This window comes from Elgaria multicarinata, chromosome 1 (genome assembly GCF_023053635.1).
Source record: "Elgaria multicarinata webbii isolate HBS135686 ecotype San Diego chromosome 1, rElgMul1.1.pri, whole genome shotgun sequence".
NCBI lineage: Eukaryota > Metazoa > Chordata > Lepidosauria > Squamata > Anguidae > Elgaria > Elgaria multicarinata.
This window is the reverse complement of record NC_086171.1, coordinates 201,093,904-201,115,361: the sequence shown is the minus strand read 5'-3', so window position 1 is coordinate 201,115,361 and position 21,458 is coordinate 201,093,904. Positions and strand designations below refer to the sequence as shown.

Below are 21,458 nucleotides of genomic sequence, written 5' to 3'. Positions count from 1 at the left end.
TTTAGGTATATAGACAAACACTATAGTACGATTAACTGCAGCTATATGGAGTTCAAAACAAGGAGAGAAGCTGAATGCATCTACTTGGCTGGTGACAGAGGGGTTAAAAATTATGTTGCCGGCTCCAAGCAAGCTGGCGGTGGCCTTTCAGAGAAGAGAGGCCAGATTCTTTCTTCCTGCATTCTTCTCAGTTGGCATTCAGTGTCTGCCGCTTAACTGATGTGACTGGGCAAAACGTGTGCAATTCAACCTAGCAAACAGAAAACACGGTTGCTAGGCAAATGTCAATACGGACGAACATAAAACAGAGAAAAGTGGGAGCGGCTTTAGCTTCTTCTTTAAAAAAGAAAGGAAAGTTTTTCTTTTGAACGGCGCTTCCTTCTGTCCTTGTTTCCAATTCCTTTGGGCTGGCCCGTGCCCTCTCCTCCGCCTGCTTAGTTCTGTTCCAGCGGGACTAGCCAAATGACATTAGGCAGTAGCCCAGAGTCCTAGTTTCTTTTTGCAAATGCCAGCTCTGGTGCCCCCTTGAACCCCTAGCGCCAAAACGTTGTTCGACATTCCACAACACGACCGAACTATTTAGCCTGACCTTGTGGACTCAGGATGCAAAACCCTTTGAACAGAAGGCCTTGTTGAAATCAGTGCGACCTAAATCCTCCAACATATCCCAGATGAAAATAGAGACACAAGTGCAACCAGTCGTAGGATGGACACGCAGCCTCTTTTAAAGAGGACCGTCTTCAGTTTGAAGAGCTGCCAGAGGACTATCCTCTATTATTTGGAGGTGTCTTCTATTTGAAGGACTGTCCTGTCCATTTCCAGTTGAAAGATGACCCATCAGTCTTGTTACCTATAAAAAGGTAGCAATTGGAGAATAAACTGGAAAAGGCACATAGGCCACCTGGACCCAGGCTCCCACACTATGGACGGAATGTATTTCAGTTTAAGTTATAATTATTTCTTTACATATAAATTAGCATATGCAAATGTTATGCAAATCACTGTCCATTTTTGTCCTCTTTTTTGGGTAGCCAGCCTAAACCAGTGCCATCCCAGGGCATTTTGCTGCAAAAACCAAAGCAAAGCCCGTCTGCACCTAAAGGCACACCTGAATGTAACCTTCTTCCTTCCTAAAGTCTTTCTGGGCCATCAAAGCTGTCTCCATGTTTGAAGGAGCTCTGGTCAAAAAGCCTCCATGGGCCCCCTCCTAGATCAGTGGGCACTGGTGGGCTTACCTGGAGGCAGTGGTGGGTGGAAGCAGGCAAGAGTCTATCCGGCACTTCGTTAACATTAACATAGGGTGACCATATGGAAAGGAGGACCGTATTGAAAAGGGTATTTCAGCAGATGTTCAATTGTATGCATACAGCACCTGGTGAAATTCCCTCTTCATCGCAACAGTTAAAGCTGCAGGAGCTATACTATTATGTAAACCGCCCAGAGAGCTTTGGCTATGGGGCAGTATACAAATGCAATAAATAAATAATGATAATATAACCATACTAGAATAACCAGATGCAAAAGAGGGCAGGGCTCCTGCAGCTTTAACTGTTGTGATGAAGAGGGAATTTCACCAGGTGCTGCATGCATGCAAATGACACCTGCTGAAATTCCCTTTTCTTTGCAACCCTTAAACATACCGGAGCCCTGTCCTCCTTTCCATATGGTCATCCTACCTAGTAGTAGGTCGCTCTTTTGGACTGCGAATCATAGACTGTAGCCTCTTCCCGTGCCTCACTAATGCACCACCACCTGTTCGGTGAGGGAAGCCACTGGGCCTTTTTTGGGAGTGAACACATTGGGAGGGGGGGATCTACACTACTGCTTTTAAAGCGCTTTAAAGCACTTTGAAAACGTTTTGAAAACTGTATATGCAGTGTGTCCTGGGCCCCAACAGTTGTCAAAACTGTTATAAAGCGCTTTAAAGCAGTAGTGTAGATCCCCCTGAAGATGCCTTATAAAGAAGTAGACCATTGGTCCATCAAGCTCAGGACGGCCTAAACTGACTGGAAATGACTCTCCGGGGCTTTAGACCAGAGGGTTCCCCCACCCACCCCAATCCCACCTGAAGATGCCAGGAATCAACATGTGCTCTGCCAATGAGCTGCAGAAGTGCCCGCTGTCACCTCCATTTCTGGAGACAGGTGGGAGAAACCATCAACCACTACTCCTGCACCTACCTGTTGAAATACATCAGGTGAGTCATGCAAGAACATAAGAATATAAGAAGAGCCAATCTGGATCAAACCAAAGGTCCATCTAGTCCAGCACTCTGTTCACACAGTGGCCAACCAGCCATTGGCCAGGGACCAACAAGCAGGACATGGTGCAACAGCACCCTCCTTCCCATGATTCCCATACAACTGGTGTATATAGGCTTGCTGCCTCTGATACTGGAGGTTGGACATAGCCATCAGGATTAGTAGTTATTGACCCTGTTCAGATGACATGCTAAGCCAGAGTGGTTAAGCATTTTGAGCTAAACATATGGCTTAGCGTGTCTTCTGAACCATTCCTAACCACGGTGGCTGCATAACCACAGCTTAAACACACTCACTAACCATTTGCTGCAAAAGGGTTAGCAGCCTAACCATAGCTTAGCGTGTCATCTGAACAGGCCCACTGACTAGTAGTCATGCAAGAGCGGTGTTTGCTGGATCGCTCCCAGATATTAGATCACACATCCCATTCTTTGTTCTAGCTGAGATCCGGCTTCTGGAGGCTCTTTCTGTCTGGAGTGTAAGTAGGTGTTTAGGAATGTCCTGGTTATGTGACAAGCCTGGGGGATGACAACAGCCATTTGTATTTAGCAGAAATGATGGCTCATTTTCTCATGGGGCGGAAAACAGCTGCTGGGGTGTGTGATTCTGAGCAAAAAAATTAGCTACAGCAGAAAGATTTAAGTGCCTGCACCCACCCACCCACCCTTCCATCCACTCACATGCTTGCACCCTGCCCCTCCACTCAGAGTCACAAACTCATGAGATGCCAGCCTGTGTGGCATAACACACAAGTTTGTTGTAAGGGAGTCTAAGGCAGGCCCTGAAAGATAAGCCCCGAGAACGGCATCTACTGCTCTTCCCTCCAGAACATGAGAGCCTCTGCAACGGGGGTGTTAAACCTTTTTCAGCCTGAGGGCCGTATTCCATTTCAAAGAAACTCTTGGGGGCCACATTCCAGTGGTGGGTGGGGCCAAAGTCAAAGGAGGCAGGGTCAAAAAATAACAGTGTATTTTAGCTCAAAGCTCTTTATGCCAGTTATTCAGCCTCAGGGGAGCTGCTTCCGCCTTTTAAAATGGGGGGGGGGGGGGCTGCACAAAGGTCGGGAAACCATTTTTGTAGTTGGAAAAAGAGGGTGGGGGCAGGGGAAGAGTGCGGGGCCTTCTGGGGAAACATCTGGGGCTCACGTGGAGAGCCTCCACACATAGGGCTTCTTTACATTAAGGGGAAATCACGTTGCCTTACCAGGGCTTTGCTTCCTGCTTCTCTTGTGCAGTTGTAATGGGATGCAGTACATGGGCAGAGAGAGGCAACCACGTGGGCTATAATTGAAAACTTCCCCACCCTATAGCTTTGAATGGAACAGTGCTGTCTAGTAGGTACTTTGTAGCATAACTTTGGCTGCACTTGGTAAGAAATCTTGTGATATTTCAGAAGAACTGGGATATCCAGAGTTTTTTTTAAGAACAGGATTACTGGGGGAAGGCGCGGGAGTCGTGCAGGAGGCTGACAACGTAATCAAAAGGACCTGCAAACTTCTGTGAATGGCCAGTCATGAGCGTGCCTTATTTCATTTGTGTGTGTGTGAAGTACCCCGTAGAAGAGGCCAGTGGAGGCTGGTGGCTACGATGTTAGTGGGGTGGTGAACCCACACTAGGTTTCTGTCAGAACCAGTCAGAACTCTAAAGGAAATATCAAAGGCTGGAAAAAGTGCAGAAAAAAGCAACTAAAGTGATCAAGGGGCTGGAGCAATTCCCCCAAGGAAAAGTTACAACAGCTTAGCTTAGAAAAAAGGCAAGTAAGGGGAGACATGATATCAGTGTACGAAATTATGCCTGGTGTGGAGAATGTGGATAGGAGACGTTTTTTTCCCTCTCTCATAATACTAGAACCCAGATTCATCCTATGCAGCTGATTGCTGGGAGATTCAGGACAGCCTCCGCAGAAAACACACACATCTTTTTACGTGGAGTGTGCATCAACAAGTCTTAAACTAGAAAAAAGGGTGCATAAAAAGCCTGGGAAACGCTCCCCTGTGTGCCATCGCTATACAGCCCTTGGTGGAGGTAGGGTGACGCTTATTATCATAGCCACCCCGTCAGTTGCTGGATTCGGAGATTAGGCAGCTGGTTTTTATCAATTCCAGCAGCTCCGTAGCCTCAACCTGGCTTCCTTCTTTCACCACAGAGGTCGGATGGACATGCAAAAAAAGCAGCAGTGATCTTTGTAAGGTCGACGTCTATTTCTGCACTCCCCAGTTTTATTCTCTGCAGAGACATGGCCCCTGATCATTTTGTTATTACCAGCTATGCTTCAGCTAGTTTAGATTAATGGGGAAAGTGTAAATGGCGATAATCACACTCATTCTCAGCACCAGCTCACTAATGAGCCAGGAATCTTAACAATCCAAGAAGCATAAACAGACACATTGTGAAGACTTAATCTTGGTAGGCACCTGAGACGCCGGCGTATTTTTGGCTTCACTCTTTGAGGCCTGTTCCTTATAATATACACTCAGATAGACATGATTTCTATGTAAGCGTTATGAAGAAGCAGAAACAGATGCAGATGTATTGCACATGCGATTCCTGACTCCAGGAAGAAAAAATATATTCTCAGCAATAATAACGAGCAAGAACATGCCATAATATAGGAACAATAGTGTTGCTTATCCGTTCCGAATTAGGAACAATGAAATGCATGCATTGGGCGGAACTGATCCACTGTGCAGCTGTTGCCAAAACCAAAGCCCTGCAGGGCTCTCACTGGCCAAAATGGAGGAGGGGTTCCCCCCCCCCTGTTTTCTCAGCCATTTTTCTTCTTCTAATTTTTGCTCCCATCAGAATCTATGGGAGGGAAATTAAGTATACCAGTTCTGATAGTAATGATGCCTCCTCCTCCCATTAAAAAGGCAGTAAGCAGAAGAACGCCCCCCCCAAAAGGAAAAACAAAATGAGTGTTTACCAGTCGTACATGTACTCAAGACTATCTTAGAATTCCAAACAAAACAAATGATCACTAGTAGTGCATCCAGTTTATATGCTTTTTTATAGATTTTTTTTAAAAAAATCTATTTCTTAAAAAATGTTATAGTTTTAGATAAAAAGATTTTAAAATGTGTAATGTTTTGGTATAAAACACCAGCATCAGTCACAAACGAGGGTATGCTACAATACCACTTATAAGCTGAGCCAGAACCAATCAGGAACAAGCTAAATCTCAATGAGTTGATTAACAACCAGTATTCAACAGCCAATCAAGCTGCAATAATAAACATCATGGCTTCTTTCATCTCAAGTTTCAATTTATCATTGCCTCGTTAATCTTTCTCCTTTTGAGGCTCTATTCCTCTGCTATCTTAGATTTTAAAAAAGACCACACCCTTCTTTAGAGAAGGAAAGGTAAAATGATTTACCGTATTTCTTCAATTCTAAGACACACTTTTCCCCCCATATAAACATCTCTAAAAACGGGGTGCGTCTTAGAATCACGGGTGTGTCTTAGGGTTTTTTTTTCTGTTGGTGGTACTGAAATTAGTGTGTGTCTTACAATTGACGGCGTCTTATAATCAAGGAAATATGGTACTCACAATATTCTTCCATGTACTCCCAGCAATGGAGGCGTTCAGAGAGAAAAGAGCAGTGGAAGGAAGGGGAGGAGCAAAATCACAGGAAACCACATTGTAGGCTATAGAGATTCTAAGGGCTAGCTGTGATCAAGCTTCCTATGAACTAACTGCAACACTGCCCCCTTCCAGTAACTTGCTGCGGTTGCAATATTTCCAACAAGCTGGCCTTCAGCCACACCCATTTTCCAGCAACATGCTAGGAAAAGAGAAAGGCTTTGGATGGAATGGAATCAAAGCCTCCCCTGATCTGCTCCCACCGGAATGCCCTCCTTTGCCTTTATTGTAGTTGGAGGACCAGTGGTAGAGTTTATGGGAATTGCCCCCTTCTCTGCCACAGCAGGCAGAGAGGGAGATGTATCGACTCTATACAACGGCCCCGGTGTCGCCCTCCCAGAGACCATAGGGTAGCAGTCATTGTTTGCAATGTTATAGCAAACTTTTAAAAATATTGATTGTAAACCACCCTGAAAATTAGAACTATTCTAGTGGAATCATGGTGCAGAGGTTTAATTTAAAAACAAATCAAAGCAGCCCAGCACCTGCATTATATTTTTAGACCTGCATAACATTTTTTTTTTTTAAATGATATTTTCAAAGTTCTTTTGTCATAGGGGAATTCTTCATCCAAGTTGTTTGTTTGTGTCTTTTACTTACTTGTTTTTAATAACGAAAGGGAACCTTCTAGCCATCTTATGGCTCCTGACCAGGCACAGCGAAACATGTCCAACTGATTATGCAAAGAGAAAGATAACAGTAACAAAGCATTCTGTCGCAGCAAGCAGACAAACTTTTCCAGGGGTGATACGTTTGCACGCACACGATCCCTCCCCTTCCCTCTAAGGCGATATGTGACAGCCATTGAAGCGTCAGTTGATTTTGTTATTCAAACTATTTCAGCAGCGAGGGTTTCTTTTTTAAAAAAAAAGGGGGGGGAAGGAGGGGAACTTTGTGAGCTGCAAATCACTGGGTTGGCAGTTTTGGACGTGGCACAAAGAGGGCAGAGAGCTGATTCCAAGCAAACAAGAAAAAAAAGATGGCTTTGTTAGCATTTTCTAGTTGCTAATACAGCAAGTGTTAGTGCTGCTAACCAAAGGACACATGAGAATCAGTCGGGAAGATTTTTATCGCACCGTGCTTCCAAAATTGTCCAGAGAGGCATACACAGTGGTGCAGCGAGAGTGGCACCTTGGGTGGAAATTCAGGCCCCTGCAATTTAGGAGCCCGAAATGGCCACCCAAAGACCAGCGATGTTAGTACCTGGACTGCCATGGGCAAGCCAGGGTCCACCTGGCTGGTGCTGGTCACTGTAGCATCCTCTCCTCCTCCTCCTTCTTTAAAAAATGTATTGTCGGGATGGAAAACCAGGCACGTGCATTCTTACAGATGCTCATTTTATTTTATTCTTTTTAAACTTTTAAAATACATTATCCTTTTCTACAACAAAATGGTTCTTATTCCCAAGTGTGTTTAACATCAAGACAAACGGAAGCAAACTCCAGTTTCTTCCTATAGTCATGATGATGGTATAATTTTGGGTGCAATCCTATGCATGTTTAGAGAGAAAAAGTTGGGAGTTGTAGGGCTTTTTCCTGTCTAAGTATTAATAGGATCGCGCCCTTAAGAGAGCAGTCATATGGCCCATAGACAGGATTGTTCAGTTTACTAGCTCCAACCTCAGAGTCTGTGAACTGCATTCCCTGTCTCTCCTTCTCCCCCTTGTAGTAGGCACGGAGAGCACACCACCAGATACATCTCTGTGCTTCGAAACCTGAGAATGGAGACGGGGGAAACAGGTGGTCCTGTGGGTGGAGAGGGGAGGAGACTGGGGAAGCTTCCTTTTGAAGCTTCCTATGCTTGTCCCAGCCTCCTTTCCTCCTGTTCTGAAGTGTCATGGCTAGATGGGCAAAATTGCCCATCTAGCAAAAATGCAGGGCGGCCGGAGCACGGAGGCACCCTGCATTAGGATACTTGGCAGTCTGCCAACTATCAACGTAGGATTGTGCCTGCGGTGCATTTACAACGTGGAAGTACACATGCTGAGAGTATTTCTTTTTAACGGGGTTGGCAATCAGTGTTGTCGTTTTTAGGTATTATTTGTTCTAGCACGGCGGAATGTAGGAACAGTTTTAAACGGTAGAATGGTGGTGAGTGCATGTGTGTGTGGGAAGAGAAATGTTGTGTGTTCCTTAGAACATCCCCCACTACTCTCTGCAGCTGGCTGGAATTGGACGGCAGATACTAAGAGTTTCCTCAGCAGACAAGCAGAGGAAGAAAGGATTGTCTTCATCGAAATAGGCCTGAAAACCATGTAGTCCTCAAATGACTGGGGCTTGCCTGGGCCGTAAATAACACCCCGCTCCCTCACCAGATACATAAACGCTCTCTGTACAGCAGGAAACATTTCAGCCACTACAAGTGCCTCAGCTAGATAAACCCTGTCAAAGGCACAGTACTCCTGCCCCACCCCCATCTCCTCCTTCCCTACGCAGCTTATCAGCAATAGCAAATGTTTTAATGTCTCGCTCCGGTGGCAGCAAACTGTGTCACTAGATAACCTCTTTGACCTCAGCCGCAGAGTGTATTCGACAAGTGACCTGCAACAAAATGTTGCAGTGTGGGGTGAAGTTGTTCAGGGTTCCAGCCAGCTAGCCACGTCCTCTTCCAAAATACTTCATTCTACCCTGACCCATTTTCCTCTGCTTAGGGTGACCATATGGAAAGGAGGGCAGGGCTCCTGTATCTTTAACCGTTGTCTAGAAAAGAGAATTTCAGCAGGTGTCATTTGTATGCATGCAGCACCTGGTGAAATTCCATCACAACAGTTAAAGCTGCAGGAGCTATACCAGATACAAAAGAGGGCAGGGCACTTAGCATGCTCAATCCTCATTGAGCTCTCTTGGCAGTTCACAAAAATGGCTCCCCCATCACAAAAAAGTACTTTTGCAAAACATGGGGTTTCTCCAAGCCTTATTACTGTGCTTATTATATAGCACTATAACTCCATAATGTCAAAATTAACATTATATCACTAGATTACTATAGCACTATCCTCCCCCGCTTTTTAGTGAGAGATATAACAGTATAACATGATTAATACTATATTTATTTTGTATTATGCTGTTATATTGGTATACAATTGTGCTATTTTTGTTTTAACGATTTGAAAAACATTGTCACTTTCATTTTGATGGCGACCAGGTAGGGAGGCTTTGATTTATGTATTTATTTTTTATGGTGTTCTAGAACTATACTTCTCTTAATTTTTTTTTTTAAAAAATCTACCCAGAAAACATTTCAGTGACAATTGAAAGATCAATTAAAGAAATAAAAACAGGATCACAAAATGACACTCACCACAAAGGTTATAATGAAAGTATGCTGATTTGTGATAGGTTCACCTTTCTGATGCATTGCAGCCACATCAAAGCTTTAAAAAAAAAGACGCAAAAGTAGTGCTAAGGCATCTACACCTGCAGAGATTGCTCACCTCTTTGTTTTGGTGGAATTGGACCTAGAAGTTCCGTAGACTAATTTCTCTGTCTATCCATCTCTCCTACCTCCTCAATGAATTTGTCTAATCCCTTTAAATTCATCTAACCTAGTAGTCATCACCAAAACTCATAGCAGCAAACTCCTTAAATTAATTGTGCATCCCTTGTGAATTAAGAATACAAGAACAATGCTGAAAAAACAGCACTTTTCTATTCCATGTATTAATGTAGCTCATAAGAAGAGCCATGCTGGATCAGACCAAGGGTCCATCTGGTTCAGCATTCTGTTCACACAGTGGCCAACCAGTTGTCGACCAGGGACCAACAAACAGGACACAGGTAGAACAGCACCCTCCCACCCATGCGGCTCAGGAACTGGTGTACATAGGCTTACTACCTCTGATAATGCCAAAGTATTTTTGATTGGCCTGAACCTATTGCTAATCAGTGCCATTGGTTGATCTTCTTCTGGTATTATGAGGAAGAGCGATCTTTTTATCCACGCCCTCCACACCATTTATAGTATGAATCTCTAAGAACCACCCACTCTTAAGTGAATTTTCCACCTAAACTAAAATATCCCAAATAGTTCCACCTTTCACCATATGAAAGATGCTCCAAAGTCATGATCATGTTGGATGCAAAGTAGGGATGTACAGCTTTCTTAAGATCCGTTCCGTCTGTTCTTTGTGGATTGCCAGGTCCCTTTTGTTCCATCATCCATTCACTGATGGAATCAGGTTTTTTTCCCTCCGATTTCCTGAATTTGCACAATTGCATAGTAGCGAAAATGCGCAAATCTCCCCCCTTGCACAAATTCCTCCAAAGTGCGCATTTTCATGCTTTAGCCTTAGGGGAGACGCACATTTTTGGACTGTATTTTTTTTAATTTGATGTATTTTTTTACAACTAAATTTGCATAAAATTCCAGAAAGTAAAAAACAAACAAATAACGGTTTGCAAGTCCGCAGAATCCGTATGACTCGAGAAAAGACAGTCCACTGCAGAATCTGTGGGTTAGATTCATAGATATCTGAACCTATTTGATTCCGATCTCTGACATTCTTAGTGGCGGGGGCCCTTCACCTGCAAGCACTCACTGGGCCATACCCAATGGTGTCATTCCACCAGCAGAAGGGAAACCGCTGGAACAGATTTCCTTGCAACCTTCCAAATTTGCTCTGGAGGGTTGGGGGATTCTTCAGAGCATATTTGGAGTGAGTGCAGGTAAGGGAGAGCAGAGGACAGAGAAATCCTGCTGTGTGAGTGGGCTCACACGAACGTTGGATCCAACCCATAATCTCCCTGTCTCCCGTAAGGTACAACACAGCGCCATTTTAAAAATCAAAATAGTTTTATTGCTCTTCCTTTTTGTAAAAATGCATTTAACTTACACTGTCTTTTACTTTATCAGCAGTTTGTACCATTGGGTATTAAAATGTCATGTTTTAAACCCTTTTGTTCACGTGTGTAACACCATTTTAGAATTCTGATCCATTTCGGACATTCTCCTAAGCATTGCTGGCCTATGACCCTGCTTAGGTTTTATATAAATACTGTGAAATTTCTCTAGACTTTGCAGCATTATAAACAAAAGTTCTATCAAAGTAGACAATATGTTCAATATTCTTCTTTTTCTTCCTTTTTTTTTGCTTTAAAAAATATACCTAAAACTTTGAGATAATCTTAAAAGAGTAACAATTACAATAAGAAAAAAATTACAGTGCGTTGACTAAAGGAATATTCCACCATCCTTAAAGCCAATATTCCCTTTTTGCATGTTGAAAGTGATTTAGCAGTTACTTAGCAACTTATTTCCCACCTACATACAATAATTTAGTTGAGAATTAAACAAGGCAGATATTTACTATACTTCCATCTGCAAGTCACAGCTCCTGTGAATAAAGAGATCACAATAAATATTAAAATAGGTTCTTTTTTCCCCGGTAAGGCATCTGAGTATTACAAAGTTCTTAATACAAGCCAAAAAAAGAGGTTTGCTTCCCTCCCCCGCCATTTCTGTATTCTCCAAGTACTTTCTGAGGTGAAGGTAAATAACCAGCGAGTAGGATTCAATGGGGTACGCACTGCACAAGTAGTATCTTCAGTGGTAGAAGGAAGAAAGAAATTTATTGGTGACGGAAGTCGATCGCTATACATGTGCCAGAACCTGTAGTTTTCACTTTAAGGGGAAAAAAGTCATTTTTATATAGTCCACCTTTGCAACGATATTTGTCCTGCTAATAAAAATAAAAATGAGAGAGCTTACCCAAGTTCATTGCTATGAGTGTAAGTCCTTTAGCAAGGATTTTTTTTAAAAAAAAACTTGTCTGTAACACTATAAATAGCTTAGGTATTTGATATGCATTATTCCTAATAAGGTTGTATTGTTGTTGTTTTTTAAAAATTCTTATTTTAAAAAATGCTTTCCTCTGTCATGAGCCCCGATCCTCCAACTCCACGTAATTCCATTCCATCACAGATAAAGAAGAGTCTTCTTGGGTAGGGTTGGGGATGAAAGAGGTCCAAGGCCAGGCTTCTATTGCATACGGTCAGGTTGTAGCTGCGTTGGCTGATACTGCAAAAAGGCCGTGGGAGCTCCCACAGGTGGGTTGGTGGCCGTGAGAGGCTGTTGAACGGCGCTTGTGTAGCCATATCCCATGAAGCCAGCAGCAGGGGAAGCAGCGTACGGGTACTGGTCGTAGGCGGCGGCGGCGAACTGCGAGTAGGCCTGGCTTGCAGTTGTATAGTCGATGTACGGAGATGTGATGGACTGTACCGGGGTTGGAATGACCACACTAGGCTGAACGATGGCTTGAGGGTAGATAAAGTGATGTGCCAGCCTGTAAGGTTAAGCACAGACAGATACAGTCAGATTGTTACCCTAGGGATAGAAGAACAGCTACGTTCAGGGCAGTGGGACAACGCTGTCACTGTGGTAGAAAGAATTGTATTCATAGGGGAGAAAGCAAAGGAACCCAAATAAAAATGGAAGGCTTAAAATCAACAAATATGGAGCCCAGAAGTACAACAACTATTTCTTTCTTTTTTTAAAAAAAAATTAACATAGTGTATCAACGCTATATTGGGGAGCTGCTAATTCGCCCGTTCGCTAATGCGCAGTCATGCAGTTTTGCGATTGGGCTGGGAGAATTACAACAAGGATTTCTTTCTTTTTATAAACTATATTGACATAGTGCATCAGTGTTAAGTCATGGAGCTGCTGATTCTCTTTCTCCATTACAGAAAATCGACCGGCAGCAATTAGAACCGCTCTTGCCATGCAACTCTCTATTCAAGCCAATTAACTGACTGTGCCCGAAAGATTATATAACACATGTTTTTCTGCAGCGTGGGTTAAATAACCTACTCTACAGATCGTGAGTTATCACAGTGGGTTATTTTTAACCATGAGTTTAAAAAAATGTGGTAGATGACACAATAACCCACAATGGGTTAAATAATCTAGGATGGGTTATTTAACCTATTATGGGTTATCCTAGTTTCCAAACCCAGTCTCTTGTTAGTCCTTTCTGCTTTAGTCTGTCTTGGCCCAGCCAAAAAACAAAATAGCAAACAAAACTTAAATGCCCATGATAGTTATTGGGCTAAATAAATCCAATGTACATTTTTTAAATTCTAATTTTTGGCGGTTTCAAGATTGATTTTTATCCACACTGCTTGATTGTCTTTCTGTTTTAACTAACTCCCCTGCCTTCCTTGGCCCAACTCCACTGCTATATAAGCACAGAATAACAATCCAATCCAGCCCTATGTCTTTGCACACAATACTTGAGTCAGAGAAACAGAAAGGTTGGAATTTTCAAGAAACAAGAATGCTTAGTTAGGCTGAACAGCCATTTTCATGAGGAGAAAAACTGAAACTAACGCCCATGTTTGATTGCTACATAACTCCGTTTTTATGTGTCTGTAAGCGTAGATCTGTCAATGTTTATGATGAGATTTAATTTTAATCATGTTATTTTAAAGATAAATTTCTCTCTATTCTTTAAAAAATAATAAAAAACATTGACTCAATATATATATATATATATATATATATATATATATTCTACTTTTTAAAATCATTGATTTTTATCCACCATGCTAGAATTCTATAGCCACTGTCCTGAGTCATTATTCTGCATCATTGGTGGACCTCAGAGTTTGAGTGAAAAGCCAAGTAGATCCTAGACCTGGCAAGACACAGCATGATCCCCTGTGCAACTAAACTTGTAAAGCAATGTAGAACACACTTAGGAAATGTGCCAATATTTTATTTATTTAGGAGGGATATTGTCCTCCTATTAATTTCTAGAGAGGTTTACAATGATACCGTAAAACCCAAAAATAATCTATGACATGTGTGGCTTGGTACTTCTGGCCGAGATTTCCACACAACAGAAATTATTGTCAAAACGTTGTCTTCTGTGTACCTCAACATGCCCGTGAGGCAATTTCATTAAAGCTCACACTATAGCATCTCTTCTGCTAGGTGCTGACCAGTTCCTTCTGGCTGCAAACAGAGCAAGAGGCCTTTTCAAGTTTATTTAACATTCCAGCCTGTTGTCATTGACTCCATGTTTAAACCTGTATTGCCACAATACTGAAGTCTTTTTTGTTTTGTTTTTGGCAATGACTAAGGGGCGTTTGTTGTAAAAGCACAAAATGCTTAGCCTGTTTACTCTTCTCCCTCCTCTTCCACTCCCTATTCATATTTCCCTGAAGTTACCATGCAAACACCACTTCCCATTCCTTGAACAGGCTGAGACTTGTACTAGTTTCAGCTGAAGATGAATTAATCTGGGACCGTGGACAAAAAGAGGGAGGTCAGGTGACCACAGCTAACCACTTAGCTTTATCCTCCATTAATATTCCATTTTTCAGGGAAGTGAGAAAAGAATCCCACAAACATTTTACTGGAGGTATAAATATGCTCCGTTTGACAAATGGTTCTATTTGATGAGTGGTGGAACAAAACATATCCTCAGGATTATTTAGGCTGGGTGGTCAACTGAGTTCTGCCCCCTTTTTTCCTTCCTGGGTGGCCATACACACACACTCACACCCACACCAAGTTGCAGAACATAAGGAAAGCATTTGAAGATCAAGCTGAAGTACCTATATTAGGACTGAACCTTCGCTCAAATTATTTGGGCAAATCAATGTATTAAAAGCTTTCCGTTCCATTAAGAAAAGGACCCCTAATTCAGTTAGGCAGCAGAAAGGACAAACAGTATAGCCTTCCCCAAACAAGCGTCCTCCAGGTGGGTTTGACTTCAGCTCCCAACATCCCCAGCCAGCACGCCTAATTGTCATGCTGGCTTGGGGTGATGGGAGTTGAAGTCCAATCCATGTGGACAGAACCAGGTTGGAGAAGGATGCACTCAACTTTATGTGTGTGTGTGTCTCTATATACATACACCCACAAACAGGAACATAGAAAGCTGCCTTGTACGGAGTCAGACCATTGGTTCATCTACTCTAGTATTGTCGACACTAACTGGCAGCAATGGCTCTCCAGGGTTTCAGACAGAATTCTTTCCTTGCCCTACCTGGAGAAGCCGGGGATTGAATTTGGGACCTTTTGCATGCCAAGCATGTGCTCTATCACACTGAGCCATGGCCCCTCCATTTATGTATGTATGTATGTATGGTCCAGTATTTATAAAAGCATGAATGGCTAATACCACCTTTGAAGAACTCCCCCACCCTCCCTCTCTCTCTCTCTCTCTCTCTCTCTCTCTCTCTCTCTCTCATACACACACACACACACACACACACACACACACACACACACACAGATGGAGTACCTCTTCTAAGATGACAGCAGTTTCAACACACACATCAGTCATTTAAACATGACTGTTTACTTGACTGTATACTTCTTTTCTTCAGAAGTGCTGGTTTTACAGAAGACTTGATTTAAAAGCTCATATGGGTCACCGATGAAAGTTCGACGCAGTCATGACTCACATGATGGGGCATGCAGAGTACAAAGGGGCTGTGCTTTTAGCCCCCCACCCCACCCCACCCGGCTCCACCCAGCTTCCTGCATGTTCAGGGTGAATATCTGCAGCCTAGAACCGAAGACTTCCCATGTGATTTAGTTCTCCATTGTGCACGGAACCTTTACAAGCAGTACGGGTTCCCCACTCGTTCAGCCTGAACACACAAGGCCCTAAAATGTGGGCCCATTGTATTCATGCTGCACCTGCACACAAGTAACAAATGCTCAAGGCTAAAAACTGCTTTAACTAGGTGCATTTTATGCTTTCACTCATCAGGACATACCGTCCTTCACTAGATATATATCTATTTACAGACACATACTCTTTACTTCTTTGTATGTGGCACATACTTTGGAAGGGGTGTGGGATGGAATCAAAGTAGAGTTGGAAGGGACCTATAAAGCCATTGAGTTCAACCCCCTGCTTAATGCAGGACTCCACCTTAAAGCATCCCTGACAGATGGCTGTCGAGCTGCCTCTTGAATGCCTCTAGGGTGGGAGAGCCCAGGACCTCCCTAGGTCATTGGTTCCATTATTGTACTGCTCTAACAGTCAGGAAGTTTTTCCTAATGTCCAGCCGGAATCTGGCTTCCTGTAACTTGAGCCCATTATTCCGTGTCCCTCATTCTGGGATGATCAAGAAGAGATCTTGGTCCTCCTCTATGTGACAACCTTTCAAGTACTTGAAGAGTGCTCTCATGTCTCCCCTCAATCTTCTTTTCTCAAGGCTACACATACCCAGTTCTTTCAGTCTCTCCTCACAGGGCTTTGTTTCCAGATCCCTGATCACCTTTGTTGCCCTCCTCTGAACACCCTCCAGCTTGTCTGCATCCTTCTTGAAGCGTGGTGCCCAGAATTGGACGCAATACTCAAGATGAGGTCTTACCAGTGCCAAGGTGGAATTTAATTATAGCTCAGCCACCCCCAACAGACAGTTGAATAAGTTCCAGCACCGAAGCAACCACATCCTCTCTTGCAGCTGGCCTGGCTGTATAGGGTCTGCTTGCTTCCTGAAAAGGGAGGGGGGCCCATACTGCACAAGTGGCACTCACAAGTCCTTCTTGGGCAAAACCATCTCGGGCCTTAGACAGCCAATTTATAGAAAGACCCTGAAGCTCTCTTGAGAATGCCAAACCTAATGCCAAACTAAGAAACTAAGTGCTGTTGTTTGCACTGAAGGGGTGGGGTTGGGGTTGGTGGGGGGGAGATCAAGCAGATTTATTCTGTCTCTTCATAGGAGGTTGCTGGCAATGTGAGCAACAATGAGAAACAAAGAGTATTTTTTCCAGTTAGGAACATAGGAAGCTGCCTTAGACTGGGGCCAGAACTACACCAAGCAGGATATAGCACTATGAAAGCGGTATGAAAGCGGTATATAAGATGCAGGAGCTACACAACTGTTTCATAGCAGTATTGAAGTGCACTGACAACTGTTGGGGCTCATTGACACAAACCATATACTGCTTTCATAGTGTTATCCTGCTTGGTTTAGATTTGGCCTGGGTCAGATCCTTGGTCCATCTAGCCCAGTGTTGACGACACTGACTGGCAGCAACGGCTCTCCAGGGTTTCAGGCAGGAAATTTTCCAGCCTTACTTGGAGATGCTTTGGATTGAACTTGGGGCCGTCTGCATGCAAACCATGTGCTCTACCACTGCCCCCTGGCCCTTTGATGAGTTCTTCTAGTTCTGCCCCATACACTGAGCCATTTGGTGAGGAAGAATGAGGCGAACACTGGATCTACCAATAGATCTCTGGGTGGTTTGCAGTAGACCTGCAAGAAATTCTGATTCCTAACAGTTTGATAATAGCAACAACCAAAGATTCCTGAAGACCTAAATCAGGCGTAGGCAGAATGTAGATTATGATCTACTGGTAGATTTCTGGATAGTTTGCAGTAGATCTCAAAGGATTTACGTCTTTACTGGGAACAAGGGGGAGAACAAGGCTGGCTTTGTGCTAATTCGTATCTCTAAGGCTCAGTGTTCCTCATCTGTAAAATTGGAGTACTAATTAGGCAGAAGTTGGTTGTGCCTAAAAGTGTCCCTGAAAAATATTTTTGAAATATGATGGGCTCAATACATTTTTGTGTGCGTTCAGGCTTCCTTTCCACTCTTCAAATCTTTTGGTGCCTTCCAAATTTTGTTTTTCACATGCCAAACACAACCTTGGCTTCTACAACCACATACTGACCCTGTTCAGACGATACGCTAAGCGATAGTGGTTAAGCACTTTGAGCTAAACATTATTATTTGAGCTAAACATTAAACAGTGTGTCATATGAAACATGACTTAGTGTGCCGTTTGAACCATTCCTAACCATGGTGGCTACATGCTCACTAACCAAACATGCTCACTAACCTTTTGTGGCAAAAGGGTTAGCAGCCTAACCATGGCTTAGCATGTTGTCTGAACAGGCCCAAAGTAATAAGTTAGATAAAGTGCAAAACCAGTTACAGATCAGTTTCTCTCAAGAATGAGATCCCGAGGTGGGGGGAGCACTGTTATGTATATTATATTATGTTTAATAGGTTAATATTGAATATATGATAGTAAGGTATGATAATATCTTGTATTAAGTGATTTTGATTTGTGTTTGTTGTTTCAATAATAAAAATATTCAAAAAAAAATTACAGATCAGTTTCTCTAATCCAGCAAATATTATAATAAAATAAATCCTTTCCATAAAGCATCCTACCTTTTTTCCACCAACGTTAATTAGATATTAATGAAGTATACACAAAATCCACAATCTGTTTTGATTTAAAAGTAACTAGAAGCTTTAAAACAGAAAAAAAGAAGCCACACAACAACCAAACAAAAAGATTAATGAAAACTGGAGGAGATAACAGCAACTTATTTATGATTAAACACACTCCTAATAAATGAATAATACACCAGGGGGTTAAAATTTTGATTATTTTTATCAACAAAAGGAAGAACACACCAACTGCAATGTGATGAAGTTACCTCCTGGCTGGATTTTTCTATTTAAAGATGATTTGGGGTGTTGTTTAGTTAAGAAGACCTACTTTTTCTAAAGTTGAAAGAGGGCTTGCAAAACCATACTTATTAAAAATGGGGGAGGGGGATGTGCCATTGTATCATTTTTGGACACCAGTAACAATGGTAAAATGAAATAAGGCCTTTTCCCTGCTCGTCCATTCTGTTTAAAAATAACCGAAACAGAAACAAGGCCCAGATAACGATTCTTAATGCCAGAAGAAAACTTCATCTGAAATGTGATTATAAAAAACATCAATCAAGTGATCTCCAAAGCTGTCATCACATGTCAAATTCACCCTGTGAATGGCAACTTACACAAGCTGCTTCATGGCATTACTGATTCACAAACAGTTGAGCACACGCCAAAAGAACACGGTCAAACCTAAAATTAGAACCACTGATGCTGGTTGTAGAGATTCATGTCAGGTTTCACTCGGCACCTCGGGCACAAGACAGGCGAGATGGTTCGCTTTCAGGATCAAGGCTCTATCCAAGCTAAGTGGCACGATGCCACCACCAAAATTAACGAGACACAAAGCAAGACATGCAAAATTATATATATATTTATTATTATATATAACTATGTAAGACAGAGGCAGATATAAAAGCAAGCAGGATGTATCTGGTTTTAACGTGTGATCAGTTGAGGGTATGGTCACTTTGGGTAAAATCTGACATAAGGCATACTTAGGCCATAGCTAGACCTAAGGTTTAACCCTGGATCATCCAGGGGTCAAACCTGTTCATCTAGGTGACACACAGGGGATCCAGTGCTCAGGCAGGGGCGAACCCTGGATGATTCCAGGATAAACCTTAGGTCTAGCTGTGGCCTTAGAGTAGATCCACTGAAATCTTGTCAATGGGTCTACTCTAAGTATGACTTAGTTTAGATTTTACCCTTTAGCCCAGCCTTTCGCCTTCCAGAGCTTTTGGACTTCAATTCCCATCACCCCAAACAATGCGGCTAATGGTCAGGAATTCTGGGAATTGTAGTCCAAAACACTGGAGGGCTCCAGGTTAGGGAAGGCTGTTTCAGCTCACGCCTTAGATGACCTGATGCAAAAAGCCAAAAGGTGCTTGACTGAATGAATAACTGCACAGAGCATCCTAGCATACTGTCTTTTTTTATACAGACTGGCTCCAGTATAAAGTTGTGCGTGTACACCAAGCGCCTCTTAAATGGGGCATGACTGGATATCCTGGCCTGGGTACTTTCTGGATTTCATTCCCTCTGACTTCATTGTTGACAATCCCATCACCATGTATGCATATATGCATGTAAATCGGGATAACGCTTCAGGCATCTGATGAAGCAGACTGTAGTCCACAAAAGCTTGTGCAATAATATATTTGTTGGCTTTTAAGGTGCCACAATACTTGTTTTGGCATGAATGAGATACTAGAAGGTTGTTGTTGTTGCATTTATATCCCGCCTTTTTTCCTCCAAGGAACCCAAGGCAGCATACATAACCCTCCTCTCCATTTTATCCTCACAACAACAACCCTGTGAGGTAGGTTGGGCTGAGAGTCTGCAACTGGCCCAAAGTCACCCAGTGGGTTTCTATGGCCGAGTGGGGGCTAGAACCTGGATCTCCCGACTCCCAGTCCAACACTTTAGCCACTACACCACACTGGTAACTTTTCCTTCGTAATTCTTTATTATTATTATTATTATTATTTATTTATATAGCACCATCAATGTACATGGTGCTGTACAGATAACACAGTAAATAGCAAGACCCTGCCGCATAGGCTTACAATCTAATAAGTTGTAGTAAACAATAAAGAGGGAAGGAGAATGCAAACAGGCACAGGGAAGTGTAAACAGGCACCGGGTAGGGAGAAGCTAACAGTATAGAGTCAGAACAAACTCAATATTTGAAGGCTATAGGGAAAAGAAAAGTTTTTAGCTGAGTTTTAAAAGCAGTGATTGAGTTTGTAGTTGACTGCTTCCTAGGAATGATTTTTGGGACACCAAATTGGAGGTGCGTTTAGGACAAAATTTCACTGCAGCCCTTTGTATGCATGTATAGCCCATCTCATCTCAAACACAGGTACTAACATCACATTAAAAAACCATGGGTTCTTTACATATGTGGGGAACTTTTGGTGTGCCTGCAGAACTTCCATGTGCACAGGGATTCCTCATTGTAAACGGAGACAAAAATTAAACTGAAAACCAACATGACAAATATTCAAATATAACCAGCTTAGGTCAGCCTTAATAAAATTTGCACTGATTCTCACTGGGCACGCATGAACTGAAAGCAAAACAATGGATATGGCTGACTGATCACATATACTACTCTGTGTGCAGGAGAATAACATGGATTTAAGGGCAAGACTATTTTGTACATATAGCCTTTTTCCTGTTCATCCCATCTCCTGTGGATCACAGTGACTAGTAAGGAAGACCCAACATCTCCTTATAATTCTCCACCCACCCTTCCACATGCCTGAATCAGGTTTACATACATTTGTCAAATGTTCCTTCAGTTTTATAGAGAAAACACTTTTCTTCTATTACCTAGTAGACTTTTAGTGCAATCTTTAGTCAGAAATAAGTTCCACTGTGTTCAATAGGGCTTACTTCCAGGTATGTGTAGGACTACAGTCTAAGGCTGCACCTTCATGCCCATTTATTTTAAAATCTCACTGATTCAGAGGGACTTTAGAAGAATAGGATTGGGCTGTTGCTTTTTTTTTAAAGAGAGATAATTTACTTCTGATATTGATTCTAGAATTACATGAGACTCCGCCATCATATATATGGGAAATCAGAGAGGTCAGAGTAACTGGAATGGCAACAGGTATCTCCCACACAACATAAATATAATGTACTATTTATGGCTAGGGTTGTACATAACCCGGGGAAGAGAACATATGGACCTCTAGATGTTGTTGGATTGCTGTCAGAGATGATGGGAGTTGCAGTCCAACAACATCTGGAGGATCACACATTCCCCATCCCTAATGTATATATACGCTTGTGCTTAAACAAACAAAACTTATCTGTGCCTAGTTAGAACTGATGTTCCAAACAAAATAAAAACAAAATCCTTGCAACCTTTATTTTTTAAAGATGTTACCTATTGCATATAC

The 21,458-nt window shown here is 42.5% G+C and overlaps 1 protein-coding gene across 1 annotated transcript in view; it reads right to left on the bottom strand.

Annotated features, from left to right (window-relative positions):
• Positions 1 to 10,673: 10,673 nt before the first annotated feature.
• RBM38 (RNA binding motif protein 38) overlaps positions 10,674 to 21,458 on the bottom strand; it is a 35,241-nt gene continuing 24,456 nt past the window's right edge. Inside the window, exon 4 of the mRNA XM_063146478.1 lies at positions 10,674 to 12,181. Coding sequence (XP_063002548.1) covers positions 11,878 to 12,181 — 304 coding nt within the window. The 3' untranslated portion in view covers positions 10,674 to 11,877. The remainder of the gene's footprint in view (positions 12,182 to 21,458) is intronic.